Source organism: Typha latifolia, chromosome 3, assembly GCF_019914945.1.
Source record: "Typha latifolia isolate L0001 chromosome 3, TyphaL0001v2, whole genome shotgun sequence".
NCBI classification, from domain to species: Eukaryota; Viridiplantae; Streptophyta; class Magnoliopsida; order Poales; family Typhaceae; genus Typha; species Typha latifolia.
In genome coordinates this window covers 15,895,533-15,922,858 of record NC_133088.1, presented here as the reverse complement: position 1 = coordinate 15,922,858, position 27,326 = coordinate 15,895,533, and the positions used below count along the sequence as shown (strand labels likewise).

General features: G+C 40.3%; 6 protein-coding genes and 1 long non-coding RNA gene across 7 annotated transcripts; 5 read left to right on the top strand and 2 right to left on the bottom strand.

The window, feature by feature from the left end:
* The first annotated feature begins 1,890 nt into the window (after positions 1 to 1,890).
* On the top strand, positions 1,891 to 3,258 carry LOC140783196 (uncharacterized). Its single transcript, XM_073129975.1, has one exon. The coding sequence runs from the start codon at positions 2,201 to 2,203 to the stop codon at positions 3,083 to 3,085; it is 885 nt and encodes a 294-aa protein (XP_072986076.1). The 5' UTR covers positions 1,891 to 2,200; the 3' UTR covers positions 3,086 to 3,258.
* A 556-nt stretch (positions 3,259 to 3,814) lies between these two features.
* On the bottom strand, positions 3,815 to 4,534 carry LOC140783198 (uncharacterized). The gene is made up of 2 exons (XR_012108113.1): positions 4,415 to 4,534; positions 3,815 to 4,339 (listed from the first exon to the last, which is right to left on the bottom strand). It is a non-coding gene; the product is annotated as an uncharacterized lncRNA (long non-coding RNA).
* LOC140783195 (scarecrow-like protein 8) lies at positions 4,332 to 6,330 on the top strand. Its single transcript, XM_073129974.1, has 2 exons — positions 4,332 to 4,519; positions 4,616 to 6,330. Exon 2 carries the CDS (start codon positions 4,678 to 4,680, stop codon positions 6,154 to 6,156), a length of 1,479 nt encoding a protein of 492 aa, XP_072986075.1. The 5' UTR covers positions 4,332 to 4,519; positions 4,616 to 4,677; the 3' UTR covers positions 6,157 to 6,330.
* A 133-nt stretch (positions 6,331 to 6,463) lies between these two features.
* On the top strand, positions 6,464 to 13,682 carry LOC140783194 (B-type cell cycle switch protein ccs52A-like). The gene is made up of 10 exons (XM_073129973.1): positions 6,464 to 7,624; positions 7,701 to 7,823; positions 7,911 to 8,015; positions 8,561 to 8,740; positions 9,084 to 9,146; positions 9,270 to 9,464; positions 12,553 to 12,654; positions 12,768 to 12,830; positions 12,912 to 12,980; positions 13,223 to 13,682. Exons 1-10 carry the CDS (start codon positions 7,061 to 7,063, stop codon positions 13,280 to 13,282), a joined length of 1,524 nt encoding a protein of 507 aa, XP_072986074.1. The 5' UTR covers positions 6,464 to 7,060; the 3' UTR covers positions 13,283 to 13,682.
* A 4,576-nt stretch (positions 13,683 to 18,258) lies between these two features.
* LOC140783901 (homeobox protein knotted-1-like 3) lies at positions 18,259 to 20,638 on the top strand. Its single transcript, XM_073131030.1, has 6 exons — positions 18,259 to 18,963; positions 19,069 to 19,189; positions 19,632 to 19,816; positions 19,934 to 20,065; positions 20,163 to 20,296; positions 20,412 to 20,638. Exons 1-6 carry the CDS (start codon positions 18,649 to 18,651, stop codon positions 20,413 to 20,415), a joined length of 891 nt encoding a protein of 296 aa, XP_072987131.1. The 5' UTR covers positions 18,259 to 18,648; the 3' UTR covers positions 20,416 to 20,638.
* A 114-nt stretch (positions 20,639 to 20,752) lies between these two features.
* LOC140784032 (putative expansin-A30) lies at positions 20,753 to 22,874 on the bottom strand. The gene is made up of 3 exons (XM_073131209.1): positions 22,781 to 22,874; positions 22,307 to 22,622; positions 20,753 to 21,119 (listed from the first exon to the last, which is right to left on the bottom strand). Exons 1-3 carry the CDS (start codon positions 22,872 to 22,874, stop codon positions 20,807 to 20,809), a joined length of 723 nt encoding a protein of 240 aa, XP_072987310.1. The 3' UTR covers positions 20,753 to 20,806.
* Positions 22,875 to 25,558: 2,684 nt separating this feature from the next.
* LOC140784851 (uncharacterized) lies at positions 25,559 to 27,041 on the top strand. The gene is made up of 3 exons (XM_073132440.1): positions 25,559 to 26,014; positions 26,094 to 26,371; positions 26,860 to 27,041. Exons 1-3 carry the CDS (start codon positions 25,714 to 25,716, stop codon positions 26,908 to 26,910), a joined length of 630 nt encoding a protein of 209 aa, XP_072988541.1. The 5' UTR covers positions 25,559 to 25,713; the 3' UTR covers positions 26,911 to 27,041.
* Positions 27,042 to 27,326: the final 285 nt, after the last annotated feature.

Here is a 27,326-nt window from a genome sequence, read left to right as displayed (position 1 = left end):
TAAGGTGTATACGTACTATATTCTTGTCTAGTAGAGAACTTACGACTAGGCTATTTAATCTCCACGGCAAACTCGATAACAGGATATAAACATTAGCTTACATATGCTTGATATGCACTAAATACAAATTCTCTGAAAGCCCTTAAATTGTCGAGTATCATTCAACCTAGGTACTTGTTGGCCTAACCTCTCAGTTTTACTAGAATTTTCCTTCTTCCCCTTTTCTAGTCTTGTTCGCCGCTACCCGTCCTTCGATGTTGATAGTTGAAGCTAGTAGCTATGAGCTTCTCTCCTCCTCTCCTCCCCTCTTTTACTCATTGGTTTGTAAGATATGGTGACGCAAGATCCCTTTAATTCACTCTCTTGGTAAGGCAACGTGGGCCTCGATCGGTTGGAGTTGTAACTCCTCCCAGCTCGGGGTACCTCTTGTCAATAGCATCAAGCTCAATTGATTTGAGTGGTCAGAGGTTATTATCTATTGTGTGTTGATGGTGAGGTTGTTATAGTTTCTCTCTCTCATTTTATTTATGTATTAAATTTATAATTATATCTTGAATCAATATAATAGAATAATATGTCGACGGACATTTTATAAATAAAATAAAATATTAAAAAAAATCATTCAAAACCCGTAGAGATCCAATGCATAGTTTATTGTTGGGCATATGTTACTGTTAGTTTCACCATTCGTACATCGAAATTCGTACCAAATAATAGACCAAATTGTTTCGATCTCCTCATTTAATACTACTGGAAAGCGTAGTGTACCGGTTGAGGCCAAGCTTTGCATGTCCTTGTGATGTGAAAGTTCGAGTTGGTTCCATTATTGAGACAGCGACCATCCTAAATGAAGGATAGACTCAGGCAGCAATGCCTTCACTGCCACATATTTCTCACATTAGCTGCATGCGACCATGCTCTTTAGCTTCGAATATAAACATATAATCCTAGTTTTTTATTTATAGATGAGTCTAATATAAACATATGATCCCAGTTTTTTATTTATAGATGAGTCTAATCGATCAGCTTTCAACTTTTTTATTAGAAGCATAAGTTTTTTATTTTTTTATTCGTCGGTTTATAATCATAAGTTACATCCATCTTTATTTTCAATCCTTAGAGGTAAATTGGTACAGGAGCTAGTGGTGGGGCAATTGATGGAGTGGAAGAGAAGAAATTAACTTTTCCAAATGAACAAAAAAGTTAAGAAAAGAGGAATCAAAAAGGGGGGAGGGGAGAAAGATAAAAAGTGAGAGAAAAAGGTAGTCAAAAGACAAGCAGCAAAAGAATTTGGGTGAGTTAATATGACGTAAAAACCTACCACCTACTGGAACGATTGGATAGAGCAGAGAGTGGAAAAAGAAAGGAGTAAATGAGCTGCGAAAGGGCCATATCATGGGAAAGATCTAAAAATCTATAAAGCCACTAATTTGTATGTAAATTTCCCCATCATTTTATTAGCTTACTATATTGTCTTAATATAGTTATATCATCTACAAAAAGAAAAGGAAAAAAAAAAAAGACCTAGACCGGCCAGACTTTGATTAAATCTTTAAATGTTCGACAAAAGTGGCCCAGCCCAACATAGAATTAACTTCATTTGCTGAGGTGAGTTGAAAAGCTACGGTTGGCCAGAATTTGTCTAAGGAAGAGGATGATCGTAGCTTTGTTTTGAACAATGGCTGCAAGACATTAGAAGACATACCCGACCCGACATTGAAGGCAAAGAGGACCACCAAACTACAACATTACTCCTTTTTAAGCCATTTAATTCAACACACTCAAATATACTCGCAAGCATGCCTCTTCCACCATCATTTCCATCAGACAATCCCTTGTCTTAACCAACTTTTATGCTCCCCTCTCCCTCACACTAATCAATTACCAAAGAACCTAATCACGTGTCCCACCACACCCCGCGTCCCCTTTTAGTAAAGTGATCCCCCATGAGCCCATCCCCCCCAATCATCATATGCTTTCTATCTTCAATTCTTTCTTCCCCTTCTTCACCACCGACCCGATTAGATGAACACCCATCATACTTAATTTGCTTAGAAGCCATTTCTGTAGAATTGGAACCCAAATCAATTGTTTACTTTATTGGGTGTTTTCTAATTAAGAAGGAAATCCTCAAGTCTCAAATTATTTACTTAATGGGTCTTGACAACTACCAACGCTTCGTCTGAATTCTACCACTCCAATGCCTCTCCTTTGCAGAGATCATCTCTCCCTCCTCCTTCTCCTCCTCCTTGTCTTTCTAATCACATCTCCAACTTCTTCGAAGCAAGCACAGGAAGACCCTCTTCCAATTGACCCCATCGTGAGAGACTACGCAATGCAAGCTTACCACGCGAAGCATCGGAAGACAGCAGTGGCTTACAACCTCACGCTGCCGCCAACTCTTTCTGGGGTAATAGCTGAGACAGTGCGTTACAGAGGAGGAAGCCTAAGAAGGCACGGAGTTGTGATCAAGGAGTTCTCGGTTCCACCTGGAGTTGTTGCTCACCCACATGCCAAGAGGCTACTGATCGTGTACCAAAACTTGGGCAATCTCTCTTCCGCATACTTTAGCTATAGAAATGTAACTGGGTTTAAGCTCGTCTCTCCAGTGCTAGCCCTTCTATTCTACTCCTCATCTCCCAGCCTTCAAATCTTGGTCAGCAAGAAACCCATTACTGTAAACTTCTCCGCAAGTGTTCGAGAAGTAGAAAAGCCGCTCTGTATGCTATTTGACTTCGATGGCAACGTGAGCCTAACGAACCAAACCCAAGGCAATGTCTGCGTTACGCGGCGACAAGGCCACATTGCGCTTGTGCTCCAAGGCAATTATGAGGAGAAGGAGAAGATTAGTCGATGGAAGATCGTATTGGTTGAAGTGGTGGGCGGTGCATTTGGCGCAGTGCTGCTTGGTCTGATGCTTGTGGCGATGGTGGGGGTGAAGAGGAGGAGGACTCGAATGGCGGCGATGGAGAGGAAGGCGTACGAGGAGGAGGCGTTGCAGGTGTCGATGGTCGGGCACCTGAGGGCGCCCGTGGCGGCGGCGGCGAGGACTTCGCCGGCTCTGGAGGATGAGTATGCTCTGTAACAAACTAGTGGTGGTATGGAACAGGGGAAGGTGGTGTCGTTAGATTCTTTTTCAGTCGTTAGATTCTTGAATCGATTTAGATTTGATGCATTCTTTTTGGTTTTAAAAGAGATCGCTTTTGAAGCAATGTTGCGAGAAAGGATTCAAATCAGCTTTGTCCGGTCTTCCGTTCATCCGTTCGTTCTAGACTTTTTTTTTTTTTTTCCCACTCAAATAAAGGAGCTAAATATGAGTTAAAAACATACCAAGACTTTACTTGAACTATCGAGTAGGCCTTTCACCTTTTGCTGGATTCGGGGCAATCTTTCGGCCTTCCGGCCGAATTGGAGTTTAGACCTGTTCCATAACGGGTCCGACTAGGGCCGAGCCCAAACTAGACTCGGTTGTTCAGTTTGCTGCTTCTCTTTCTTCATTGGTCTAGTATAGGACTGTTACTCTGTTGACTGCCATGCATTGACTACTACGCGAATTAAATACGACTATGTAAAGTACTCAAAAGTGGGACAGCCCAACAAGACGAAAGGGATTCTTTAACAACTGAGATGCTTAGAACATCGCGATCACTTCACTGGGCACCGGATCAGATTGCTGATAGGAGTACGGGTTCGGCGTTATCCTTGTTGGATTGTTGCATTTGTGGGTTTGCATAACGTGCAGTTTGCTATACACCGTTATTTCTGGGAAGATGAATCGGATCTATCATGCCCGGGATATTATGTGGACGCTATCTTGCTACGATTAACGATTCAGAGCGGGTCTAACCCAAACGTTCCGGATTCGATCCTGAAAAGGACCGCCGCCCACCGCAATCTAATACCTCGTTAAACCAAACGGAATCCTCTATGACACGTCCAACGCCACCTACTTGCGTAACAAAACTTACCAGGAAACCGCACTTGGTGTAGGAGTCGTGGGCTCCACGTCACCCAGAGCACCGCTTCTCCGCCACATGGAATGTAGCACTTCCTTCGGATTTGGATACTCCGTAACTCTCAAGTAACTCGACTCCATAGTCTCCATGGTCCACACTTTATCTTTCTACCGCCTGTGATCGACGATATATGAGAACATTCGCTTCATCTGGGCTCACGCGTGGCACGAGGAGACTTCTCTCAGATTCTCCCAAGAGCGGTGGATTTGTGGTTAGATTTGTTCCGTTTCCCAACGGATTCCGCCGCACCCCGACACGCAACCTAGGCAGCTTACGCACCTCACCGAAACGTCTCCTAATCTGACCAGATTGCCCACAATCATCTGCACAACATAAAATAGCTTTAACGCGCTCTAGGAGGGCATTTTCGTCCTCTCGGAGGTTTAGGCAGGGAGTACCTGGACATTTTCCCGAGTGGCGGGCGAGGCAAAAGTTAGTTTTGGAATCAATAGGAACGAGAGGAGGAAGGCAATCGTGATTACCGACTGCTGTCGCTGGAATCGGTGCGTCAAGGAAGTCTCTGTTTATTATTGCAACAATCAAATAAAGAACGAATAATATATTCTGAAACAGAGATTTTTTATATATACTTTTACCAGAGAAGGTTTACCTGTAGCGAGAGATGTGCGGTTGCATCCACTTCTCTTCTCGGCTTTAGTTTATGGGAGACCCAAGCGGGGGCTACGGTTTTGGACGCAGATCAGCAGTCCAAAACCCGATCAAGAGCCAAGCGGAAGGCGAAGGAGAGGTTTCGAAGCGATTGGTGGCGGAGATGGAGCGGCAGCACGAGATCTTCCTGCGTTCGGTGAAGCAGAAGACTCACGTGGCTTCTCCTATGTCGCCTCTCTCGCCCAACGATCTCTCCTCTCCCTCGCCTTCGTCCTTGAAGGATTCATCCATGAGAAACCAACTGCTGGAGCTGGAGCGCCGACTTCTGTGCGACGACGACGAGGAGGACGAGGCCAGCGCGTCCGACTCGGTTGTGACCAATAACGAGTGGGGCGAGACGATCTCGTCCTCCTCCTCTTCTACGAAAACTTCGAGACAACTCCTCCTCGACACCGCTGCCGCCATCGGGGACGGGATTCTTGAGGCGGCCCAGGCTAATCTGACCCTCCTAAAGCGCGCCGCCGACCCACGCGGCGACCCGGAGCAGAGGCTGACCGCGATAATGGTCGCTGCGTTGAACTACTGCCTTGATCAGCCGCCGACCCGCAAATTAATAGCCGCCGATCTCTACAGTGCTGACCACCGCGCTGCCACTTGTCTCCTCCACGAAATCTCCCCATGTTTTAAACTCGCCCTCCTCGCCGCCAATTTCTCCATCCTCGAAGCTGCTCGGGATCATACGAAGCTCCACGTCATCGACTTCGACCTCGGCGGCGGCGCGCAGCTCGCCGCTTTAATCCACGCCCTTGCCGACCGCCACGTGCCCTCCCTAAAGATCACCGCCGTCGCCGACCCCACCTCCTCTTTCATTATCAATTCGTTCAATTCGGTGGGCGAGCGGCTGAAGATTCTCGCGGACAGGGTAGGGGTCAGTCTCCGGTTCAGCATGGTGAGCCGCAAGGAAGTGAAGCTGGACCGAGCCTCTCTAGGATGCGAACCTGACGAGGCCCTTGCGGTCAACCTACCCTTCGTGCTCTCCCGGGTTGCGGATGAGTCCGTCTCGCCCGCGAACCCACGCGACGAGCTCCTTCGCCGCGTCCGCTCACTCTCGCCGCACGTGGTGGCGCTGGTCGAGCAGGATATGAATGTGAACACCTCGCCCTTCTCGTTGCGCTTTGCGGAGGCGTGCGGCCACTATGGCTCAATAATGGATTCCCTGGCGGCAATAGCGGGTCGGGTAAGCTCGGAGCGGATCCGGATTGAGACCGCGCTCGCCTGGAAAGCGGTGAACGTGGTGGCCTGTGAGGGCGCGGATCGGGTCGAGCGGTGCGAGGTGTTCGGTAAGTGGCGGGCACGGATGGGCATGGCTGGTTTGCGACCCGTTCCTCTTGGATCAGCGGTTGTTGACCCGGTTCGAGTTAGGCTCGACTCGATCCGACCCAATCCTGGGTTTATGGCGAAGGAGGAGAATGGTGGGCTCGGATTCGGGTATATGGGTCGAATCCTCACCTACGTCTCCGCGTGGCGTTAGGATGTGGTCAATCTTTAATTTTTTTTGCTTCCTTTTAGTTATTTCTAGTGATAGCTGGTAGCAATACCTTCAGTAGCTATCACAGCGATGTTGATATCGTTAACAATTGACATATGGAAGTAATTGTATCATGATCCAAATCATTATTGTTATTGTTGTCAGCGTTTCAAGTAATTATGGTACTTGTTTCCATTTCTCTTGAGCGTTAAAGAAATGGATTGATTTCGTGTGCCAGAAGTTATAAAAGGAGGATTGTTACAGCAAAACTAATCGAGTTTAGTTTGTCGGCAGTGGACCTGGAGTAATCGTCATGATAATGCTAATGGTAGATGATGAAGCTAAGATTGCGTCAGAAGCAAGGGAGCGAACGTATAAGAAGAGCCTATTCCTGGACGAGGATGTAACACACACAGTTCATATTCCCTAAAAATTAGCCGGTGGTGTCTTACGAGGATAGTTACTTGGTCTTATAGATTGGGCCAAATTTTATTAATGGACGTCAAAGAAAGACCAAATGTCATGGTCCCCACCTGAACCAGAAAGACCAAATAGGCTTGTATATGTCATATGTGAGCGGCTTATGTTGCTGCCCAAACTAATCGAGTTGAGTTGACTAACTAGTAAGTTTCTTGGTTGGACTAGGAATAGATCTCGGCGCGGGTCTGGGGTCATTTGTCTGACGCCTAGGCCTAGCTCCAATAGATAATAAATCTCCAGATCAAGCTAAGATCCAGCACAGCCTGGCCCACCTACTTACTGCTCACGCATGAGGCATCTATGCCGTCCGATCAAAATACCTACCATCATCATGTTTCTTCCCCCGACGTAGGAGAGATGATGGCGGGGGCGGGTAAGTAAATCCAACTCCATCGAAGGAGGCCAAGAGAAGCAGTAACCCACAACCATGGATTCCTCCTCTTTCTCTTCTCCTCCTTCGTCTTCTTCTTCTTCCATCGAAAATCCTAGATCGACCTCGAAGCCCAAACCCCCTTCCTTCATACCCAAATCCCCTTCCCTATTCGAAACCCCAACTCGCCCCTTGCCCTCCTCGTCTTCCTCCTCTTCTTCGAGAATAATCTATAGCGATCGCTTCATTCCCAGCCGCACCGGATCCAACTTTGCTCTCTTCGACCTCACCCCTCCGCCCCCGCCCTCTTCTTCCTCCTCCTCGTCTTCCCCGTCCTCGGATTTGGGGAAGGAGGACGGATCCGGCGCTTACTCCATCATCCTCCGGTCGGTTCTCTTTGACAATTTCGATCGCTTGCAGTCTTTGGACGGGAGGATTTCGTCTTCTTCCGGCTCGTCGTTTTCGTTGCCCTCTCCCTTTTCTACCCCTAGCAGGAATATTTTTCGATTCAAGGCGGAGGTGCCAAGGCTTAGGAGTGGGGTCGTGGTCGAGCATTCCTTTCCTGGTGCCCTCCCCGGCCAGGTCAAGTGCCCGAGAAAGGTTCCTCGATCTCCTTATAAGGTCGGCGTTGTCACTTTGCTGTAATTATTGTTAATTTGCTGTTTGATTTTGATATCCGACTATTTGGTAATTCTAGGTGTTGGATGCGCCGGCGTTGCAGGATGATTTCTATCTGAATCTTGTGGATTGGTCTTCTCATAACGTGCTAGCGGTGGGTTTGGGCAATTGCGTTTATCTCTGGAATGCCTGCAGTAGCAAGGTGGGATTTTGATAAAAATCTGATCTTTCAGCAGCTGCGATGTATAAGTGACTGAAATAATAATTTTGGTGGTTGTAATTTCTGTAGGTTACAAAGCTCTGCGACTTGGGTGTGGATGATAGTGTTTGCTCTGTTGGATGGGCGCAACGAGGGACTCACCTGGCTGTTGGGACAAACCAAGGGAAAGTTCAGGTAAGATTTTTGTAGTAGTATTTACCGATGACATTTTAATTATCTAGTGAAGGATTTCATGACTACATCACACACAATGATTTTAATAAAGAAATTAGATGGTATGTGATTCCTGCTAAGTGAGATAATTGATGCTAATTTCTTGAAGAATCAGACAGGGCAATGAAGGGGCATGATTGTTTTTGCATGCACATACAATGTATTCATTGATGCTAATTTCTTCACTTTTATAGAGACATTAGATTGTAATGTTTAGTCCTGGACGGTACTTTTTCTGTTGAGTGCTACAAATTTAAGCTGTCATATGCTTTCATTGTTCAAATTTGATGATTTTATTCCTTCCATCAAGTAGACTCCAGTTTCATGGTTGTATTGATAAATTTAATCTCATATATCCTAGAGTTTGTCTTAACTCGTAGTTTCATAAGTGTACTAAAACACTATGGAGTAATATAATATCTCTGCTGCAACATCACATTCCTAAAGATATTTTGCTAGATGTCTCTGTGAAATGCAAGCATAAGTTTGTACATGTTTTAATGTAGATATGGGATGCAGCTCGATGTCGAAGGATAAGAACCATGGAGAGCCATCGCCTACGGGTTGGGGCCCTAGCTTGGAGTTCTTCTCTATTATCTTCAGGGAGTCGGGACAAAACTATTCTTCAACGTGACATCCGTGCTCAGGAAGATTTCGTTAGCAAGCTCACAGGGCACAAGTCGGAGGTAAGGTTTACTACTCAGTCATGAATGATAAAATAGGGGAAGCCAAATCTGTGCCATACCTCTCTGAGTTATACAGTGATTTTCTGTCTGATATTCTTCTGTAACCATTAGGTGAACATCGGCTAAAGTGAATTTTATTAGTGTGCGTTTTGTATAGATATTGAGAAAGACATTACCTAAACTTTATACTGACACCTACCCATGCTCTCCAATTAAGTTTCTTAGTCCTACCTGTAGCTTTATTTATATAGTCCATAGCAACTGTAAGAACTCATAGGTTTTATTGTTGTCTTGCTGTAGGTTATCTTCATTTTCTTGCCTTGACACTCAAAGTTATATGCAGGTCTGTGGATTAAAATGGTCTTTTGACAACCGTGAACTTGCATCTGGTGGCAATGATAATAGAGTAAGTTGCCTCTCTTGCCCTTTTGTTACTTTATGTTTTGTTTGTTCATGAGTTAGCTATCTCATGTGAAACTTATATTCTCTTTCCAACTTTCATGGCCCTTTGGGTTATGTTCCTGATCAGCTCTTTGTGTGGAATCAACATTCAACACAACCTGTACTGAAATACTGTGAGCACACAGCAGCTGTAAAAGCTATTGCTTGGTCACCACATCTTCATGGACTCCTCGCATCTGGTGGAGGGACTGCAGATAGATGCATCCGTTTTTGGAATACAACAACTAACACTCACTTGAGCTGCATGGACACTGGAAGTCAGGTATCATGCTCATGATTTATCTACTAATTTATCTTGTCTTTCTGCATTAGTTCATTGTACAAATTGTGAGGTCCATCACTGTGACATTTCAGCAATGCAAAGTTAAAATGAGACGGTGCATTTCTCATTTCTCACTTTATTCTTACAGATCCTAAAGCTTTAACAACTATATAATATTGGAGTAGGATTTGAATTAGTTCTGATTTGAAAAGTAAAGGAGGATACTATTAGTGTTAATTATCAGACTTGATCTTATCAGCCTGCACATGACATTTACCTCCCAGCTATATCATCTGGCTGCGAATTATGTTTGATTTCTTTTCCCTCATTTTTATTATCTTTTCTGATAAATGCCTATATACTCTGAGTTTCTGACTATCTAGTCTTTGCACACCTTCCATGTTTGAATTTAATCTATTGCTGCTTTCCGTGGTTGAAACTTAGTCTCATTCATCTCAAATCCCATTTTCATATCTCATTTCAGCTTACCTAATTTTCAATGGTTATTAAATGCAACATCTTCTCAAGGTTATCCTCACTGTGTTTAGTTAGATACCGTTGTATGTTTTAGTTGTCTATGACTGCATATTTCCTTGAGAATCTAGATAAGATAATATAAACTCAACATGACTCTTGGTCGTCTGAGCTTGTTTTGCATAATTTCACTGAAGTTAGCTTAGTGTCATGGGCTTATTCCTTTCCTAGGCAGCAAACCTACTTTGCAATGTTGAGCAAGCCTTCCTCACAACTAGGTACTCAACCTTATTTGCAAGATTGGTCGAGCCTTCCTCACAACTAGAGCACAGCAGCAGTAAATAAGAGGGAAGAGAATAGTAGGAACTGAATGAAAGCTCTCTTGTATTATTTAGATTATAGTATACAAAGATTGATTTTACAATAAGAGGGACATTGTTACGAACTAGACTAATGAGGGATAGGTAGGGTATTTGGATCGAAGGGAATTCTTGATGGTGATGGAAGTTGGAAGAAGATGATATGTGGATAGAGATATTTGCAATTAGATAAGGGAATAGGACGAAGGGAATAGGACGAAGGGAAAGAAGAGGTCGCTCCTAGGAGAAGTAGGGTCGCGACAGACGAGGAGAATGATCTAACCAAGGTAGGCTAGAGAGAGAGAGAGAGAGATATAAGAGAAGAAGATAGATTTCATAATATAACCCAACTAGGGTGCACTCCACAATACTTAGAGGTTATCCCTTGGACTCAAATAATAGAAATAAAGCCCTAAAAATAAAGTGTTCTCGCTATGGGGCATTCGAACGCGAAATTTCCGTTCTCTGTCTTTGCGAACACGTGCAGGCGTTCGAACGGACCCGAGGTCGTTTGAATGGCCGTTCGGATGCACAAATCTCGTTTTCTGTTTTTGTGAATGCTTGCAGGCGTTCGCATAGTGCATTCGAACACGGTCCCAGGCGTTCGAACACCTCCTGACAAAAAGTCTTATTTTCTTCCAAAACAAATTTATTTCTTCCGATATAACTTGATCCAGCTCTAGTTGTATCAGGCATCTCCTTGTATAGAGGTAAAATAAATCTATTCCTATACTAGAAGACAAGGGACTTGAGTGAACTACAAGTTATACAAAAGCAGGGATGTGTAATAAGTTGTGCACCACCCAAGAGAAGGTGGGTTGTCCAGAAATGTGCAGGTCAGCAGCAGCAAGTCAGCAACAGTCAAGCCCACAAAACTGGAGTGCCAACAAACCAACCTTGCTGCCCATCAAGCCAAACTTGACATCCATTAAGAGCAATTTGGTCACAACCAAGTTTAGGCCTTGGTGCACCCTAGACATTTGGATTTGAGTGAAAATTTGGATAGGCCGTGACATTTGTCTGAAATGTATCAACTTAGTTGGAAAGTAGTTACATTTGGAGGAGATAAAGGCTTTGGAAATGGGCCAGATAAAAGGAACTTTAATTCTATTTCCTAAATCTGGAAATTGATGTCTCCCTGTTACCTAGGAACATAAATTTTAGCTTCACTTCTGAAAATGATAAAACGAAAGATTGCTCACAAGGAATATATAGTTATATACTTACTGTCACCTCTCTAATTCTTCCTCCATGCTTATGCTGTCCTTGCTCGGAGACAAAGTGAGGTCCTAGAAGGATGTTACTGGTTACTGACCTTTTGTTTACCTTCTATAAATGCACGGCCAAGACAAAGCTTGGTCTTAACTCAAAATTTGCTGGAGGTCATCTGACAGCAAGAACTTGTGAAACAACCCTGATTACCAGTAGATACTGACTGCTTTCATCACATCAAGAACAGCCAACTAGGCTTTCATCAAAATTCAAGGAAAAGAAACATGTGGCTTATACCCGTAGAATCTTAGGTTTTTATAAGAGTACTTCTGTATGCAATGCCAGTGGTACCTGTACTTTGTCTGTTATACACAACATGATTGAGACATTATTTATATATCGTGCCTGTACCATTCCATCATGTACATTCCTCACAACGGAACCATCTCATATACCCATTTATATTGGGTTATAGTCCCATCTTCTCAATAACAACAACTCTCCAGTTTTCTCTTAATGTTTGTGTGCTTTTCACTGCTGACAGAAGAACGTATATGATAATCACCTTCCATGTGGAATTATATGATTTTGAGCTCTGACAATTGTTTGTGATTGGTCTCATTGAATTAAGCAGAACTTATTAGGTGCTAACTACAGTATACTGGTAATATAATGATGACTTGGAGCATGTGGTTAGTGTGTCCAGAGATAGCTAACTATCATTCAAGTTAGATGTCTGCTTCTTTGTCTGAACATTTGCCTGTCACTATTAGAGAAGCAGTAGCATGAGATTCCTGTTGTCTGGTTTATTTGCTACTGTATGTGCCGGCCTGTGTTTCAAGTACTTGAGAAAGACAACTCATATAAGTTTTGTGGGTAAGTGGAGATTCCATATGTTAGAACTTAGAACTAACTGAGATTTTGTTATTGAATGCACAAACTCATTGAAAACAAATTAGTAGTTAATACAAGAATATGATTTTTTAAAGAAATATCAATTATGAATTGAAGATATTTACTATCCTAAATCAACTTCTATACAGGTGTGCAATCTTGTCTGGTCAAAGAATGTTAACGAACTTGTCAGCACCCATGGGTACTCCCAAAACCAGATAATTGTGTGGCGATACCCAACAATGGCGAAGGTACTTCACTTTCTAATGTGAAAAGTTGATTAATATTATGATTTTCTTTTTTCCATCTGAGTAAACTGTCATCACTTAAAGCTGACTCTGTTCCGATTTATGCTTTGTTGCAGCTTGCAACGCTGACCGGTCATACATTTAGGGTTTTGTATCTAGCCATCTCTCCTGATGGACAGGTACTCTCTCTGTTCTTCCGTAATATTATAGAATGTACAGCTTATGATCATGCTAAAAAATTTACCATCTCATTTCAACAGACGATCGTCACAGGTGCAGGCGACGAAACACTCAGATTCTGGAATGTGTTTCCAAGTCCTAAATTTCAGGTGATTGGTTTTTCAACTGAAGCAACACTTGTCATTGTAGACATTGTTATTATTGGGAGGTTTTCCTTTTTCCTTTTCAACATAGGAGCATCAAAATAACTTGCAATATGATCATAATTAGCGTTTCACTTTGATATCAGCAGTACGCACACTGATTGGCATTTCGTCTTAATTTCATTGTCATTACCTAGTATATGTTGTATGCAAAAGAAATGTGCTGAACTTACTTTTCGTGATTGCAGAATTGTGACAGACTGAGTGATATTGGAGCCACTTCATTTGTTAGAAGTCATATCCGATGAATCCATTTGGTGATTGCTACACCACGGAGCTCTATTTGTAAAGAGAAGCAATCGATTTTTACACTATAAATCCACTGTTGTGGGTGCACAAGGTTGTGAACCGTCACCAACAAGATGCAATACACAATTCTGGTTTTGCTCCCATTTCCGATCCACCAACCTGAGTTACCGGACACCAGAAAGGAAGCAAAGTTGCCATTGCTGAGATGCTGTGAATCTCTTATTTGTTGGAATGTCATATGCTCATATCTTTCTTTTCTGCTGATAATTGTAAATATCCCATGGTGGAGATGAGTGGGATTCTTTTATCACACTCTTGTAACACGATAAATCAGCACGTCATGTTTGTCACGATACGCTTTTTGTCAATATATATGATATCTAAATATTGTCGTCTAAATTTGCTTACCGTTCTCAATGGGCTTTCTGGGTTTTTGAAGTGTGTATTTAATAATTGTATTAATTTTAATTAACTAGTATAAGCTCGATATACAAAGAAAATAGAAGATATGTTGAAATAGTCTCACTACTAGCACAATAAAGAAAGCAAGCACTTAAACCCACGGGTGAGCTATTTGAAGCTTCGTCATGACCGTCATGTATTTCGAAGTAGTGTAGCTACTAGAATCCCTATATAAGGTTAGAAAGAAACTAAACAAAGGAAAACAAAAAGGAAAAAAAAGGCCCGGTTGAGGTAGAGGTGGTTCAGTGTGGTGGCTGGCGATGAACAATCGATTGGATAGCAGTGGTGGACAACGAGGATAAATGGCAGGAGTAAACAGTGATGAAGAAGGCAATGATAGACAATAGCCGACGGGTGGCAGCAAAATGTAGTGTACACCAAGGCGAGGGCGACAGTGACGACGACGAGGCGGTGGAGATGAATGGAGAGGGAGTGGGTAATGGAACAAGGAATAGATTTGGAAGATATGGAGGAGAACAAGACGAAGATTGTATTGTAGTGGCACGAGACGAAGATCGTAGTGGCAAGGAAATTATCGTCTATTGCTAATAGAAAAGGAAGGTAGCTTGGAGATGGAAAAGAGAGGAAAAATGTCTTTCCATTCTACTAACCATCTGGTTAGATGAGGAAGGAATGAGAGATTGCCATTGATGGCGAGTAGCAGAGCTTTCTCTAGTAGGGATTTTTTTTTTTTTAAACTTTGAAGTGTTCATGAGAAGCACGTTTCATATTCCATTCAGATCAAATAAGTTTAGTCCTATTAAGAATAATATTATAATTAGATTTATACGTGGAATAACATTTCTAACTTAAAAGAGTATAAATAATATAATGTTTACTAACAAATCTAGAATAATATTTCTTAATCTAAAATAATAATAAAGTCCTAATCAGCGACCAAACGGCGGCTAAAGTATTAAAAAAATTTAATTCGGTCCTTCCCACCACTTGAAGATCTCGGAAAGTTTTGGCTCCAAGATTCCGCGATCCTCTTCTTTGCCACTAGGACCTTAAAAACTTCCCATTATTAACCCTCGTTGGACAGTGCTAAATAATCTCATGATGCTTACTCATCCCCTTTCTTCTTCACGAGATTTAGGACGATCCTTTCCCAATTACTTTTTAGGCCTCCTATAATTGCCAAACATTATTCTTCTACGACTCAAATTATGCTTTTCAAACCCTCATTAGTTCTAAATAAGCAAAAAAGTTGCTTTCCTGCCCATTAGTGATGGGCAGATGAGGATGGTTGGAGTCGGTGTCAATTCTGGTCAACAAAGAAAGGGATCGGCTTCGTCTACACAATGCCTACCCAACCCAAAACAAAAATATAGAATGAGGTCCACATGTGCCCCCGTATAGTATATTAAGAGAAAATTATGCCTATTAATGGGGACATCAATTGCTTAAATATAGTCTAATCCCAACTTAGATTTTAGTTGGTTCAATTCCACGTAATACTTTTTTAGTTTTTTAATACATCTAAAAATAATATCGATCGAATTTTGAATAATAAAAATATGACTAATATATTAAATAAAAAATTTATTTTTGATATATTTTTATTATCTCAAATTCGATTGGTGTTAAATTATAATTAATCTCTCTCTCTCTCTCTCTCTCTCTCTATATATATATATATATATATTAAAATTACTATGCAAGATATGTGCAATGATATGTTTTTAAATTGGGATTAGTTGAAAAAGAAAAAGCTGGTTGCAGTGGCGTTAAAACTCAGCAAAATGGGAGATATTAACACCCTGTAGGTGGACCAAACGACTGGGACCACCGACAACTACAACCCCCCCTTTGATTTTAACTTTGATGAGTCACATCTCTCACGTTCTGGTCCTTTTCCATTCTTTTTTTAGTTCTTATTTTTAGTTTCCTCTTTACTTTACTTTAACCCCTCCCTCTTACTAATTCACTTAATTAATATAACTCGTCTTTATTCTTCTTCTTCGGTCACCGACGCCCCCCGACCAGTAATTCTTTCTCATCTTTTGTCCAATTAGGTCAATCATTCACATTTCCTTAATAATACTAAGTTAACTAAATTATTCTACTCCCAATTTCTATATAAATTTACACAACTAATTAGCCAACAATGTTAATTTTGTGGAACCACTTTTGTTCTTATGCCAAGCTTTCACATTGAAAAAAAAGAAGAAGAAGTCAAACAGCGATATAATTCTGCGTCTCGTTGCGTCTTATCAAGAAAGCCGATTAGGTTGTTGATTGACTTTTAAACTCTCCTCCCTCGTCCTTTGCCATTATTTTATTTTGTCCCAGTAGTTATTAACACATTCATACTCTCTAAAGTCTAATCTCCACAAGTTAAAAAGAAAAACTATAATAAATAAACGTGTCAAAGAGCCAATTATCCGATAAGGACGAGACCAAAACAAATAAATAAGTAAATGAATAAAAGGTCTAAGTCTCGGGAGGGACCATGAAAGCTTACCGACAAGTGACAGCTAGTGCATTGCTTGGCGTTGGGCGATCCACGAGTCGCTGACTCGTCTCCTCCACCCACCGGTCTAACCCGACAACCCGATCCGAATTCGCTCTCAAGAGTTTGGCTGACGACACGTTCAATTGATTGCAATATTTTCTTAGACAAGAAAAGGAAAACAAATTACTATTATTTTCTTATTCTTCTTATTTATTTTTATGGTACGAGGTTGTTTCTTTTTTTCTTAAGCAAAAGACCGGCAAAGCAAGAGAAGCAAAATAAATTAGCTTGAGTAAAGTTGGGTATAGCTTTTTCTATGTATAACTGATAATAAATTGTAAATATATAAAATGGAGGATGAGGTCAAAAGATAGGATGTGCAAATTTCCCATAAATAATATCAAATGATGAACAATAACCTACAAAATTAATTAGGAAATAGAGATGTCCTTAATTTTATACCTTATGGAATTGGATGACCCCTTAATTTCTTCTTGTTTAAGCTGCAAATATCCCAAAGTACCTGTGTTGTTTTATGGAAAATGTAACACACCTTTTCACCCTCCCCATAATATAAAAGAATTGCTTTTAAAAATATATATATATAAGAGAATTTGGCTTTTTGTTAAATTTGGACGACCATTTCTTCTAAATTTTAATGTTATTTTATTGTTCCAATGGGTCTGTCCTTGATTCATTAGGGAAGTTGAGAAAAAAAATGCCATATCTTTTACTTTTATTATGATTGACATCTTACCTAATTAATATTTATCAATCGATCTCTATATTATAATGTTAGTTTTCTTAAACGAATATATTTATATATATTAGTTAACTTAACTACAAGCGTAGAAGGTCTAAAATGTCCTTTAATAACTTTTTTTTTTCTGTAAAGCACTCTTCGAAAATAATTTCTCTCCAAAAATATTAAAAACTCACTATTTCAAACCTCTCATCTCCTCATCAAAAATTAGTTAATTATTGATAAACTTTCTCAGAAGGCTAAGGTTTTATTAATATTTATTCTTATCTTACGTTCTCCTCACTTCAGTCAAAAAGCTAAGAAAAAAAATGGGGTTAGATAAGAAGAAGATGCGTGGGGTTAAACAAGAAAGAGATAATTTAAATATTTATAGTTTTTATTTTTAAAAATAATATTCTCGTTAGTTATTGTCATGTTAAGTATAACTAGAGATACTTTTATGAATAAATCTATTGTAAAGGTCAATTTAAGATATGATATAAATAATAATAATAATAAAATATGAATATATATATATATATATATATTATTTTTTTATCAATTTTCCTATTTATTATATCTAAATAATTATCGGAATGCCTCATATAGATCCGAGATTCCATCGAACATTACATATGGATAACCTTTGAGGTCCGACATTAATATATATATATATATATATATGTGTGTGTGTGTGTGTGTGTGTGTGTAACTTTGCATAGTTGCATCCCATGAAATGCTGTGTTAACCTACAGATGACATCAGTCAGAAATTTTAAGTTATCCAGAGAAGATTGAGGGGTCGTAATATGTGAATAGTGGTGATGATATGGCAGGCTCCACCATTTACAACATTCTTTATACGTGATGTCCTCCGATGTTATTATTTTAATATATTATAGATTAATCATAGGGTAAACAATAGGGTTAGCCATAACAATTAGGCTAACCCTCTAGAAAACAAATTATAATAAATTCAAAATATGTGCTTATAGTAGTTAATTTGGTGAGAAATCTACCGCATAGTATCCCCAAAGTTTGAGAGAATTAATTGGAACTCATAACCTCCTTGTGATATGATATATAGATTGCTTACTAGTTATTCCTTTTCTTCTGAAAGGCCCAAAACATGGAAAGATAGATATTAATCTACACATGTATCTCTAGTAGCATATTAATAAATTCCGATGGCGTTAATTATACGTTAAGAATTTCTAGTTAGAATGAAGGATTAGGTAAACGCAGTATTATTTTAGTGAAACTTAGTAGATCACAATCTCCCTACTTAAATAGAAAAGGACAAGACAACGATACAAGCAACCTCACTTGGGACACTAGCTTACGGGTAGCACCAATACAACCAAACTCTATTAATTAGACCCCGTAACGACTAATTAATCAGCTAATTAATTAATTAGCCCAGCGGTGCTCGTCTCCTTCAAAGAAAGAAGCCACCAAGCTTATCATGACCCATCCATCTCCTCCTTTACTTTGAAACGAGATTAGATTCTCTCTCTCTCTCTCTCTCTCTCTCTCTCTCTCTCTCTCTCTCTCTCTCTCTCTTCCTCTCCTTTGTATCATTCCTCGAAAAGACTCCTCACCAACTCCTCTTAGACACGTTCATCATTCTCCCAAAATTATCCAACGAAGAAAGTATATAGAGAAGTTATCAAGTAGCACTAGGAGGAGGTAACAAAAGATAATATGATGCAAGGAGATCAACAAGGAGGGATGGGGATGGGATTGGGAGGAGGAGGAGGAGGAGATTGCTCTTCGGCATCGGCGGCGTTGGTCGAGGAAGAGCAAAACCAACTCCTCAAGGCGGAGATCGCGGTGCACCCGCTCTGCGAGCAGCTCGTCGGGGCTCACATCGGCTGTCTTCGCGTCGCAACTCCAATCGATCACCTCCCCCTCATCGACGCCCAGCTGTCTCAATCCCACCATCTCCTCCGCTCCTACGCCGCGCGCCACCGTCCCTTCCTCTCCCCTCACGAAAAGCACGACCTCGACTCCTTCCTCGTGAGCTTATTTAATTCTCTCCCTCTGATTAAAATTGAATGGATATATACTTCTATCTATCTTAATTAATTTGTTCGTAAAATTTAATTTGAATCGAGCATGCAGGCCCAGTACTTGCTGTTGCTTTGCTCGTTCCGCGAGCAGCTCCAACAGCACGTTCGAGTCCACGCCGTGGAGGCCGTCATGGCGTGCCGCGAGATCGAGCAATCGCTCCAAGATTTAACTGGTAATTAAATTTGATTCCAATTTAATTGTGTCTAGAATTAGTTCGTGGAACTTTCAATCAAGTTGTAATAATTTTATACGTGTTGCATTTTTTTTATTAATTTTTTTGTAAGTTTATATCTTCTTCTGCATCATCGGAGTTCAAAGATCGGGTGGTGGATAGGAATGGTGGGGCCCACAGTACAGTGTTAGTTAAGTTAGGTGAGATGATGGCGACAAAAGAAGGCATCGTCACCTTGTTCTGGTCCCCATTCAATGCACGACAGATTTCTCGGCATCTTAATTTCTTTTTAACCAATTTGCTTCGTTCGTTTGTTGGAGTTACTCACAAGCTTCGGGTGGATTTCTTTTGAGCACTATATAAGATAAAACCGACAGTATAATAGTAATTAAATTTAATTATGTACACAAATTCACCATTTAAGTTAAACCTTACGTTTCAGGTGCAACTCTTGAAGAAGGCAGTGGAGCAACAATGTCAGATGATGAAGACGAGCTCCAAATGGATCCCTTAGAGATGAGCGTGGATGGACATGACATGATGGGATTTGGGCCTCTCCTTCCAACGGAGTCTGAGCGATCCCTGATGGAGAGAGTGAGGCAAGAACTAAAGATCGAATTGAAACAGGTGATTAATCACTTCTCCTGCCTAAATTTATATTAATGTCTATATATTCTATTGGACAATTACTTCAATTGCTCCTAGATCTAAGTATAGTTTTGTCTGATAATTAATATATGCTAGGGTTTTAAATCAAGAATCGAGGATGTCAGAGAGGAGATTCTTAGGAAGAGAAGGGCTGGAAAGTTGCCTGGGGATACGACCTCGGTGCTGAAGCAATGGTGGCAACAGCATTCGAAATGGCCATACCCAACGGTACCTTTTTCAAAAAAAGAAACGAAAAACCCCCTCCTCAAGTTATTTGGACTAAAAAGTCCAACTTAAATTATTGGTTATGTCGTTTTAATTATAGGAAGATGATAAAGCAAAGCTTGTTGAAGAGACTGGTTTGCAACTAAAGCAAATTAACAACTGGTTTATTAATCAAAGGAAGCGCAACTGGCACAATAACTCTCAGTCAACCACTCTGAAATCAAAGCGTAAAAGGTAAGTATTATATATATATATATATATATGTGTGTGTGTGTGTGTGTGTGGGTACACTATATGATTCTCTTAGATTTGTTGGTTATTGAGTTATGGAATCTCTCGGTCGGTGCAGGTGACTCGTCTAATCAAACAGGGGGCAAGGATGAATTATATCAAACATTCATGTGTAGTTTCTTAAAGTAGATATCGATCTGTCTGACCACTTGTTCACATTTACTATTTGATATACTCTGATAACTAGTCAGTGTGTAAAGTTTGTAAAAGGTTTACGTATTTCTTAAACATGTTTAATGATTTGTGAAGACCGACAATATATGAAGCAATTAATTTTCATCAAAAGGGCATAACAGAGCATCTAATTTGTCATAAAGTAATGCTCTTGTTATTTACATATGTCGAACCCACTTTCCATTTAGGAAGGAGCAACAACGTACGCAAGAAGCAACTCCCAACTTAAAACAAAGAAACTTTTCAAGGTATTTTTACATATAGAAGTTGTCATGCGATTCAAGAGAAGTTAAGGTTGGTTCCATACGTCAAGCCGGTGTTCCAATTGGACGGGGCGACGTTGAGGGCGATGATGGTCTGACGGGTGGTGTAGGAGGTGAGCTTGAAGGAGAGGGATTGGCCTCTGAGCGTGGCGAAGGCTTGGTAGGAGATGCCCCAGTTGTGGCTCATGCTGATCCAATTCGTCTGGCTTCCTTTCACCCACATGCTGCCGATGTCACCTCCACCTCCCACGTTCATCACGTACACCAGCAGCCAGTATCCATTCCCTTGGAAGTAGAACCGAAGCCCACCGCGCTTGATGCATGGCACCCTGACAAACGTAACAGAAAACAAAACGCATGGCCATTATTACTCAGCCTTTAGACTACTAGCTCACTAGATCGATTTATACTCCAATCTTCTTTGCTGGGATTGGTGTATGGAAGCTAGAAAGGTTATTATGTTTGGTTAATTATGCTGACACTCCTATATTATATTTAATTTTCACAAAGATCTTCTAAATTTTTTTATGTTACAATGTCGCTTATAATTTTTAGAGCAAAATAAAACGGATAACGGTGGTGATGAAAAATATGTAATGACTAACTATACCCCTAATTAATATATCACAATATTATTAATTTTTAAATAAATAGTAAATAATTTACTCTTCTCTCTCCCGTGAACGAGAGAGCGACGACAATGATGGCGGCGCATGAGAGGGAGGGTGACGACAATGGAGCTCGCTGAGGCTTCCCATCCCAAGTGGCACGACTACAAGCTTGCCGTGGCCTCTCCATCCCACGCGCAACAGCAAGCTCACCCACCGTGGAAACATATCATTGCTCTCACTCAAGGAGGGAGAGAATAAAAGGGAGAGAAGAGGGGAGAGAGGGAGATAATAGAAGAAAAGGAAGGGAGGGCGGTCGATGAAGGAGAGAGGACGAAGACTATTGAATATAATAATAAAATTTTTAAATTTTTATTGGAATATTTTTTATCCTAATTAATGGGTACTATAAAGATTATGATGACATTTAGGTAATTTAAAATTAATTATTTTTAATATAACTGTAACGTAAGCTAACTCATCCAAATTTTCTAACGGTACACTAACAGAAGATTGACATTAAAATTTCTCCAAAATTTAGGAATGATACTGTAACATAAAAAAATTTAGAGGGTCCCATAAAAATTGGATATTATTTAGGAGGTGTAGATGTAATTAACCCTATTATAGAATGATTGTATCCGTTAAAAACCTCTCTTTTTTTTCTAAAATATTAAGAAATTATACTTCATTTGGTCGTACCAGTTTTAATTTGAACACTGTATCTTTCATAAAATACACACGAATAAAAGAAACACTCTGAACCACCCTTAGTAATGTTTTTCTTTTTCATTTTATGATTTAATAAATAAAAATGGAGGATCGAATTAAAAAGAGAGAGAGAAAAAAGGACCGGGTATGAAAAAAAAATGAAATAAACACAATGTAGGGTGTGAAATGCGATATACCTTCGGTACATGATAGGGACGATGCCAGCCTTCCAATTAGCAATCTTCATGAAAGCAGGCTTCGCCATGTCGAAATGCGTTCTTGGGGGGTTGCACCACCCACCGTTGTTGGAATCCTGAGCCCAGTTTGGTGGGCAAAAGTTGGTGGCCGTAACAGTGGCTATGGGCGAGCCTGCGTAACACGCAGTGGATGCAGTACACCGGATCTGGTAGCAAGCTCCGCAAGAGTAGCCATTCTTGAACAAGGTGGTGCTCAATGCTACTGTATCTGTTCCATAGCCATTGCTGAACAAGTTCCCATACCCACAAGCTCCACCTATATATACATATATATATATATATATATATATATATATATATATATATATACATACATATAAAAGAGATGACAACCAAATGAGAAAAGTTAAGAAATTAATTAACTAAGAAGAAGCAAAGGCGATCGATCGCAACAAAATAACGTTGGTGAGTTACCCATGGTGGCAGATGCACTCTCATCGCCGTAGAATGTAGCATGGGCCCGAGACCATTGGCTTGGTTGGAACCTTGCACTAGATCTCGCCGCCATCGTCGTGAGGAAAATGGAGAGAACCAACAGCCGCAAGGAAGAAGCCATAGTTATTTCTTCTTATTGCTCGAACCTCAGATGATCATGAGTCGATATGCCCCACGAGTCTCATATATATACATCTATATAGTGATGGGAATTTAGAGACGTGACTAAGTCTTATGATATGTAAACGTTTAAAGAATAATTAATGAACATTTCTTTTTGGGCGGAGAGCAAGTATTATTGAAATCGTTGACCTAATAGATCGAGGTCGATAAGCTCAGACAATTAAAACATTTGGGATACGGTCGGCAACGTGCTTGCATGTTTGTAAATGCTTTGAATTCGTTGGAATCTAATGAGTCGTGCAGGAAACTAAGCTGTACTTTGTTTGTTTATATGCTTCTCCCCTTGCAAGCTTTCTTTTTTGTCCTTTTGTTTTGTTATTCTAATTTTGAGAAAGCCGGAAATAAAAGTTTCTTATAACCATCAAAAAGTTGGAGACTGAGAAATATTGAGAGAAACTAATAAACAACAATCAACATAATAAAGAAAGAATATCAAGCTCTAAAAACTCAAAGATACAAGCATAATTAATACCTAATAATAAAACAAAACAGAGGAGACACATAAAACTTTTCCGCTACTTGAGAGGGAGACACACATTACAACACATAATAACATGACATTAAGCTCCATAATGCTCGACCTTGGTCGAAATATTGGTGCCAAATGATCTAAAGTTCAGCAGCTCTATCGTGGCATCCGTTGACTCAGACAACATGCATTGAATTTTTTTTAAAACAAATTTTAGATATGCTCCGACTATCAGCAAACGACGGGAGGGAAGAAGGCAAGGTCATAAGCCATTGCTGAAAAATGGTAAGGGAATAGCCGCGACAAAAATCCTAAAAGCCTAACATTCTCCAACACTTGTCGGTCAGAATCAAGCATGTCAATCAGAGCCAACTGCTAATTTGGTTAAGTGTCTGCTCCCACGATAACGTTAATTTAATTTATGGACAATTGAAACAAGAATGTCGGCACCAAGTCGAGACATTTGCAGACAGTCTATGTGTTTGAGTTAAAGCTTAAAACCTCAAGCTGAGAATTTAGTGGATCATATATAAGTTTTCCACAAACGATTTCCTCAAACCATGAAACAATTTTTAGCATTTACCTATAGATTTCGTCCGTAGTGCAATTAAAATTAGGGAACCCAAGTGGAAGATGTAATTGGTAGAGCGATCATGATAAGTAGCTCGCCTAATTACTTTTGGTACACTTTATTCGCTTTAGACTGGACCTTACCTACAGTGGAGTTGTGGGTCGAGTGGGCTCGAACTTAGGTTGGCCCAATTAATCTTAAATCCATATAATTAGGAGGTCCATACTTTTCTAACCTTTGGACTTGTGTTGAGTCTCTTGCGTTCTATTTCTACAGTGCTTCCATTGTAAGTAGATGCTTATTTTTAGGGTCATCGTTCTATACTTATTATTATAATATATTCTGTGTTCGGTCAAGTATAAGATTTGTGAAATGTATCTAAAAGTTATTGATTGACGTTTCAATCCTTCTTTTGACTTTCTCTATTTAAAAAAAAGCACATACCTACGTAGTGACGAGCCTAAAATTTGCAATTGATGATGTCAAATGCCTTATGATTATTATGGCTCACAATTTCCAAACGATAAAATCATCATAACCCTCCCTGGCTCAAATTCAATCTTAAAAAAATCCTCATCTCTGGTCATGCATGATCTCATGGTGAATTATCAAACTATACACATGATTTTCATGTAGTTGCTGACCATCAATTTCCTCAAGAAAAATTTAACCAACATGACGATTTTGATCTCTCTACTTACTGGTTATGCTTGCTTGACGAAAAAGTACGGGTTAAATTTAAATGCCACAATAATTTTTGTTACATAGACATATCCCAATTACTAAGCAGTAGCTATCGAGACTATTTCTATGACTTAGAAAACCATTTAATATGTTCTCATCATCATACGTTCTCTGTTAAAAATTCATGCCCTAAACTTCAAACTTTTGAGCATTTTACAAAAAAATCTTACTCCAAATCAGTAGACTTGAAAAGTTGAAATTTCTTCACCCAATTATTGACCACACTAAATTGGTTTGCACTATTAAATTATCTCCTGCCTTGGAGAAGGAATCGAGTAATCCTTTCTAGAAACACGCATCGTTCACATGCTAAGTTTCTGACCAGAAAGAAGGCTTTAACGTATCCAACCTGCCCACCTACTTGACAAGTGGACATTTGGCAAGAAAACAATTAACAAAATAGGAACGGCAGCAAGAAAACTCCTGTCCTTCTGGAAGACTTGAGAGGAATTTCTGGCAAAAATATTACATTAAATTTGCCGTTTACCGTTAATCACGATGCATGCTGGCTGCCGCCCCCACCATGTGATGGAATATTGAGGATCACTATGTGCTTAACTGGAATCCTTATTCAACGAGCCACCTTTGTTTAGAAAAATCTTGAACAAATAAAAAGGAAAGAAAAAAAAGAAGAAGAGATTAATGGGCAACTCGAGTTCAATCAGAAATTAACTTTATGATAATTTGAGAGAGCCAAAGAAAGTATTGTGAATATATATATATATATATTCTTTAGATTGGACATTCGAAGCTTCTCCATATGGTGGGTGCCGTGGCATGACACGGAAGCGACGCGGTTGAAGAGTCCACCACCATGGCTCTTACCTCGCAACGTCTTTGCAAAATTTACGCGGCAGCCATTCCAACAGCCGTCCCCACTCTCTCCCTCTCTCTTAATCTCTTAATATCCAAACTCATTAATCTAGAGCATAACCATCCAATCCAATGGAAAAGAAACCTCTTTTAGCCTCCCACAAGGAGCGGTTATCTACGCGGTTATGGCGATGGCTCAAGACCCTCTTCTTCCTCCTCACTATGTTAGCTTCCCTCCTCCTTGTTTGCGCTCCTCCGCTACTAATCGTAGTCCTCGACCTCCTCCTCCCTCCTGCTCTCCTCTCCACTTTTCTTCGCCACAGCCCCACCTCCCCTGTTCCATCTCTCTGTGACCAACTCCATAACTTCGACTTCCGGTCTTCTCTTATCGACTTGCCCCTCATCTCCGTAGCGAGATCACTCCTCATTCTATGTGAGTGCCAATTTACCACTCATAGATCGATGTGGATTTGAGTCATTTTTTTTAATTCTTGGTGCCCATTTAATTGCAGGTGCTTATGTCGTATGTGATGGGCGAGGCGCGTACTTGGGGATCACGGTGATCTGCAGTTTGGCGTCGGTTGGATACGTCTCCGTGAAGGGTGTTAGTATGTCTGGGACGGAAGGTGTTCGACGAATTCTAGCCGAGGGGAAGGACGGCGTGGTGGTGGTCATCGAAGCGTTGTTTTTGATCTCGGTGGCTCTCGCCGTGGCCCATGTTGTGGTGGCTTATCGAACCAGTTGCAGGGAGCGAAGGAAGTTGCTCATCTACAGAATCGATATAGAAGCAGTACGTATTTCTCAACTTTCCTCTCTCTGCGGCTTATCATCGAACATCTTTTATTCACAATAATTAGTCTAAACATGTCTTAAAGCCACCTAAAATTAAGCCGCATTATGAAAAGAAAATATCGGTATCAATCGTGATGCCCTTTGACAAGTGGGCTTGAATAAAATTTTCAATTTGCTTGATATTTATATCCGTACGTTAGGTCAGCTCGGGATCATATCCAGATTTTAAAACAAATAGGGTTTTCTTCTGATACTTAAAGAGTCTTTCTTTTTTTTTTGTGAGAAAGGTGCCTTGGAAAAATTATGCTGCTTTTGACTATCGATAATGGAATTTAGGATCTTTTTATTCTCTTCTTAGCTGATCCCATAAACTCTCATTCCTCTTTTTATCATTAGTATTGCTCTGTAGAAATTAGTGGGGAACCTAATAACCAATCTCTAATTTTGTGATTTTATATTTCAACTGAACTCATTTCATTTTTGTAGGTAAAATTAAAAAGCGGGCAGGCGAAAGGAGGAAAGCAAATAGCGAGTTAGGCCTCCCGGGCAAAGGGTAGATTAAACTTTACATACTTGATGATACTTAGGCGTAACATTTCTCGTGCCATTCAATGTAAAGAGGGAAAAAGGAAAAAGAATTATAAATGTAGCGTTCAATTGTAAACAAATCTTCTCCAATTTTTGCTGTACATATGCCAAGCAAGAAAGCTTTGCATCTGTTGCCAGTTTACAGTTGTCCTTCATTAGTCGTTTGAAATCAGATGATGCTTTTTTAAGGCATAGCTGGCATAAGATGCGTATATAGATTTATTCTAGATGTGCCAAAGTGCTATCGCATCCTAAAAAGAAACTATATATATAGCAGCCCACTCGGCCCAATAAAGAAAGCATAAAAAAGTGATACAGTTGTAGGCCCATGGGACTAAATTTGGGCCAGGCTGCATCCGGATGAG

Bases quoted from the DNA above. Each gene is read 5' to 3' on its own strand.
- LOC140784851 (XM_073132440.1), top strand. From the start codon at position 25,714: ATGGAAAAGAAACCTCTTTTAGCCTCCCACAAGGAGCGGTTATCTACG. The intron at 26,015-26,093 runs GTGAGTGCCAAT...ATTTAATTGCAG, and splicing joins GAGATCACTCCTCATTCTAT to GTGCTTATGTCGTATGTGAT. The intron at 26,372-26,859 runs GTACGTATTTCT...TCATTTTTGTAG, and splicing joins ACAGAATCGATATAGAAGCA to GTAAAATTAAAAAGCGGGCA.
- LOC140784032 (XM_073131209.1), bottom strand. From the start codon at position 22,874: ATGGCGGCGAGATCTAGTGCAAGGTTCCAACCAAGCCAATGGTCTCGG. The intron at 22,623-22,780 runs GTAACTCACCAA...ATGTATATATAG, and splicing joins GAGTGCATCTGCCACCATGG to GTGGAGCTTGTGGGTATGGG. The intron at 21,120-22,306 runs GTATATCGCATT...TACGTTTGTCAG, and splicing joins GTCCCTATCATGTACCGAAG to GGTGCCATGCATCAAGCGCG.
- LOC140783194 (XM_073129973.1), top strand. From the start codon at position 7,061: ATGGATTCCTCCTCTTTCTCTTCTCCTCCTTCGTCTTCTTCTTCTTCC. The intron at 9,465-12,552 runs GTATCATGCTCA...ACTTCTATACAG, and splicing joins GCATGGACACTGGAAGTCAG to GTGTGCAATCTTGTCTGGTC. The intron at 12,831-12,911 runs GTACTCTCTCTG...TCATTTCAACAG, and splicing joins CCATCTCTCCTGATGGACAG to ACGATCGTCACAGGTGCAGG.
- LOC140783901 (XM_073131030.1), top strand. From the start codon at position 18,649: ATGATGCAAGGAGATCAACAAGGAGGGATGGGGATGGGATTGGGAGGA. The intron at 19,190-19,631 runs GTAATTAAATTT...CTTACGTTTCAG, and splicing joins ATCGCTCCAAGATTTAACTG to GTGCAACTCTTGAAGAAGGC. The intron at 19,817-19,933 runs GTGATTAATCAC...AATATATGCTAG, and splicing joins TAAAGATCGAATTGAAACAG to GGTTTTAAATCAAGAATCGA.
- LOC140783195 (XM_073129974.1), top strand. From the start codon at position 4,678: ATGGGAGACCCAAGCGGGGGCTACGGTTTTGGACGCAGATCAGCAGTC.
- LOC140783196 (XM_073129975.1), top strand. From the start codon at position 2,201: ATGCCTCTCCTTTGCAGAGATCATCTCTCCCTCCTCCTTCTCCTCCTC.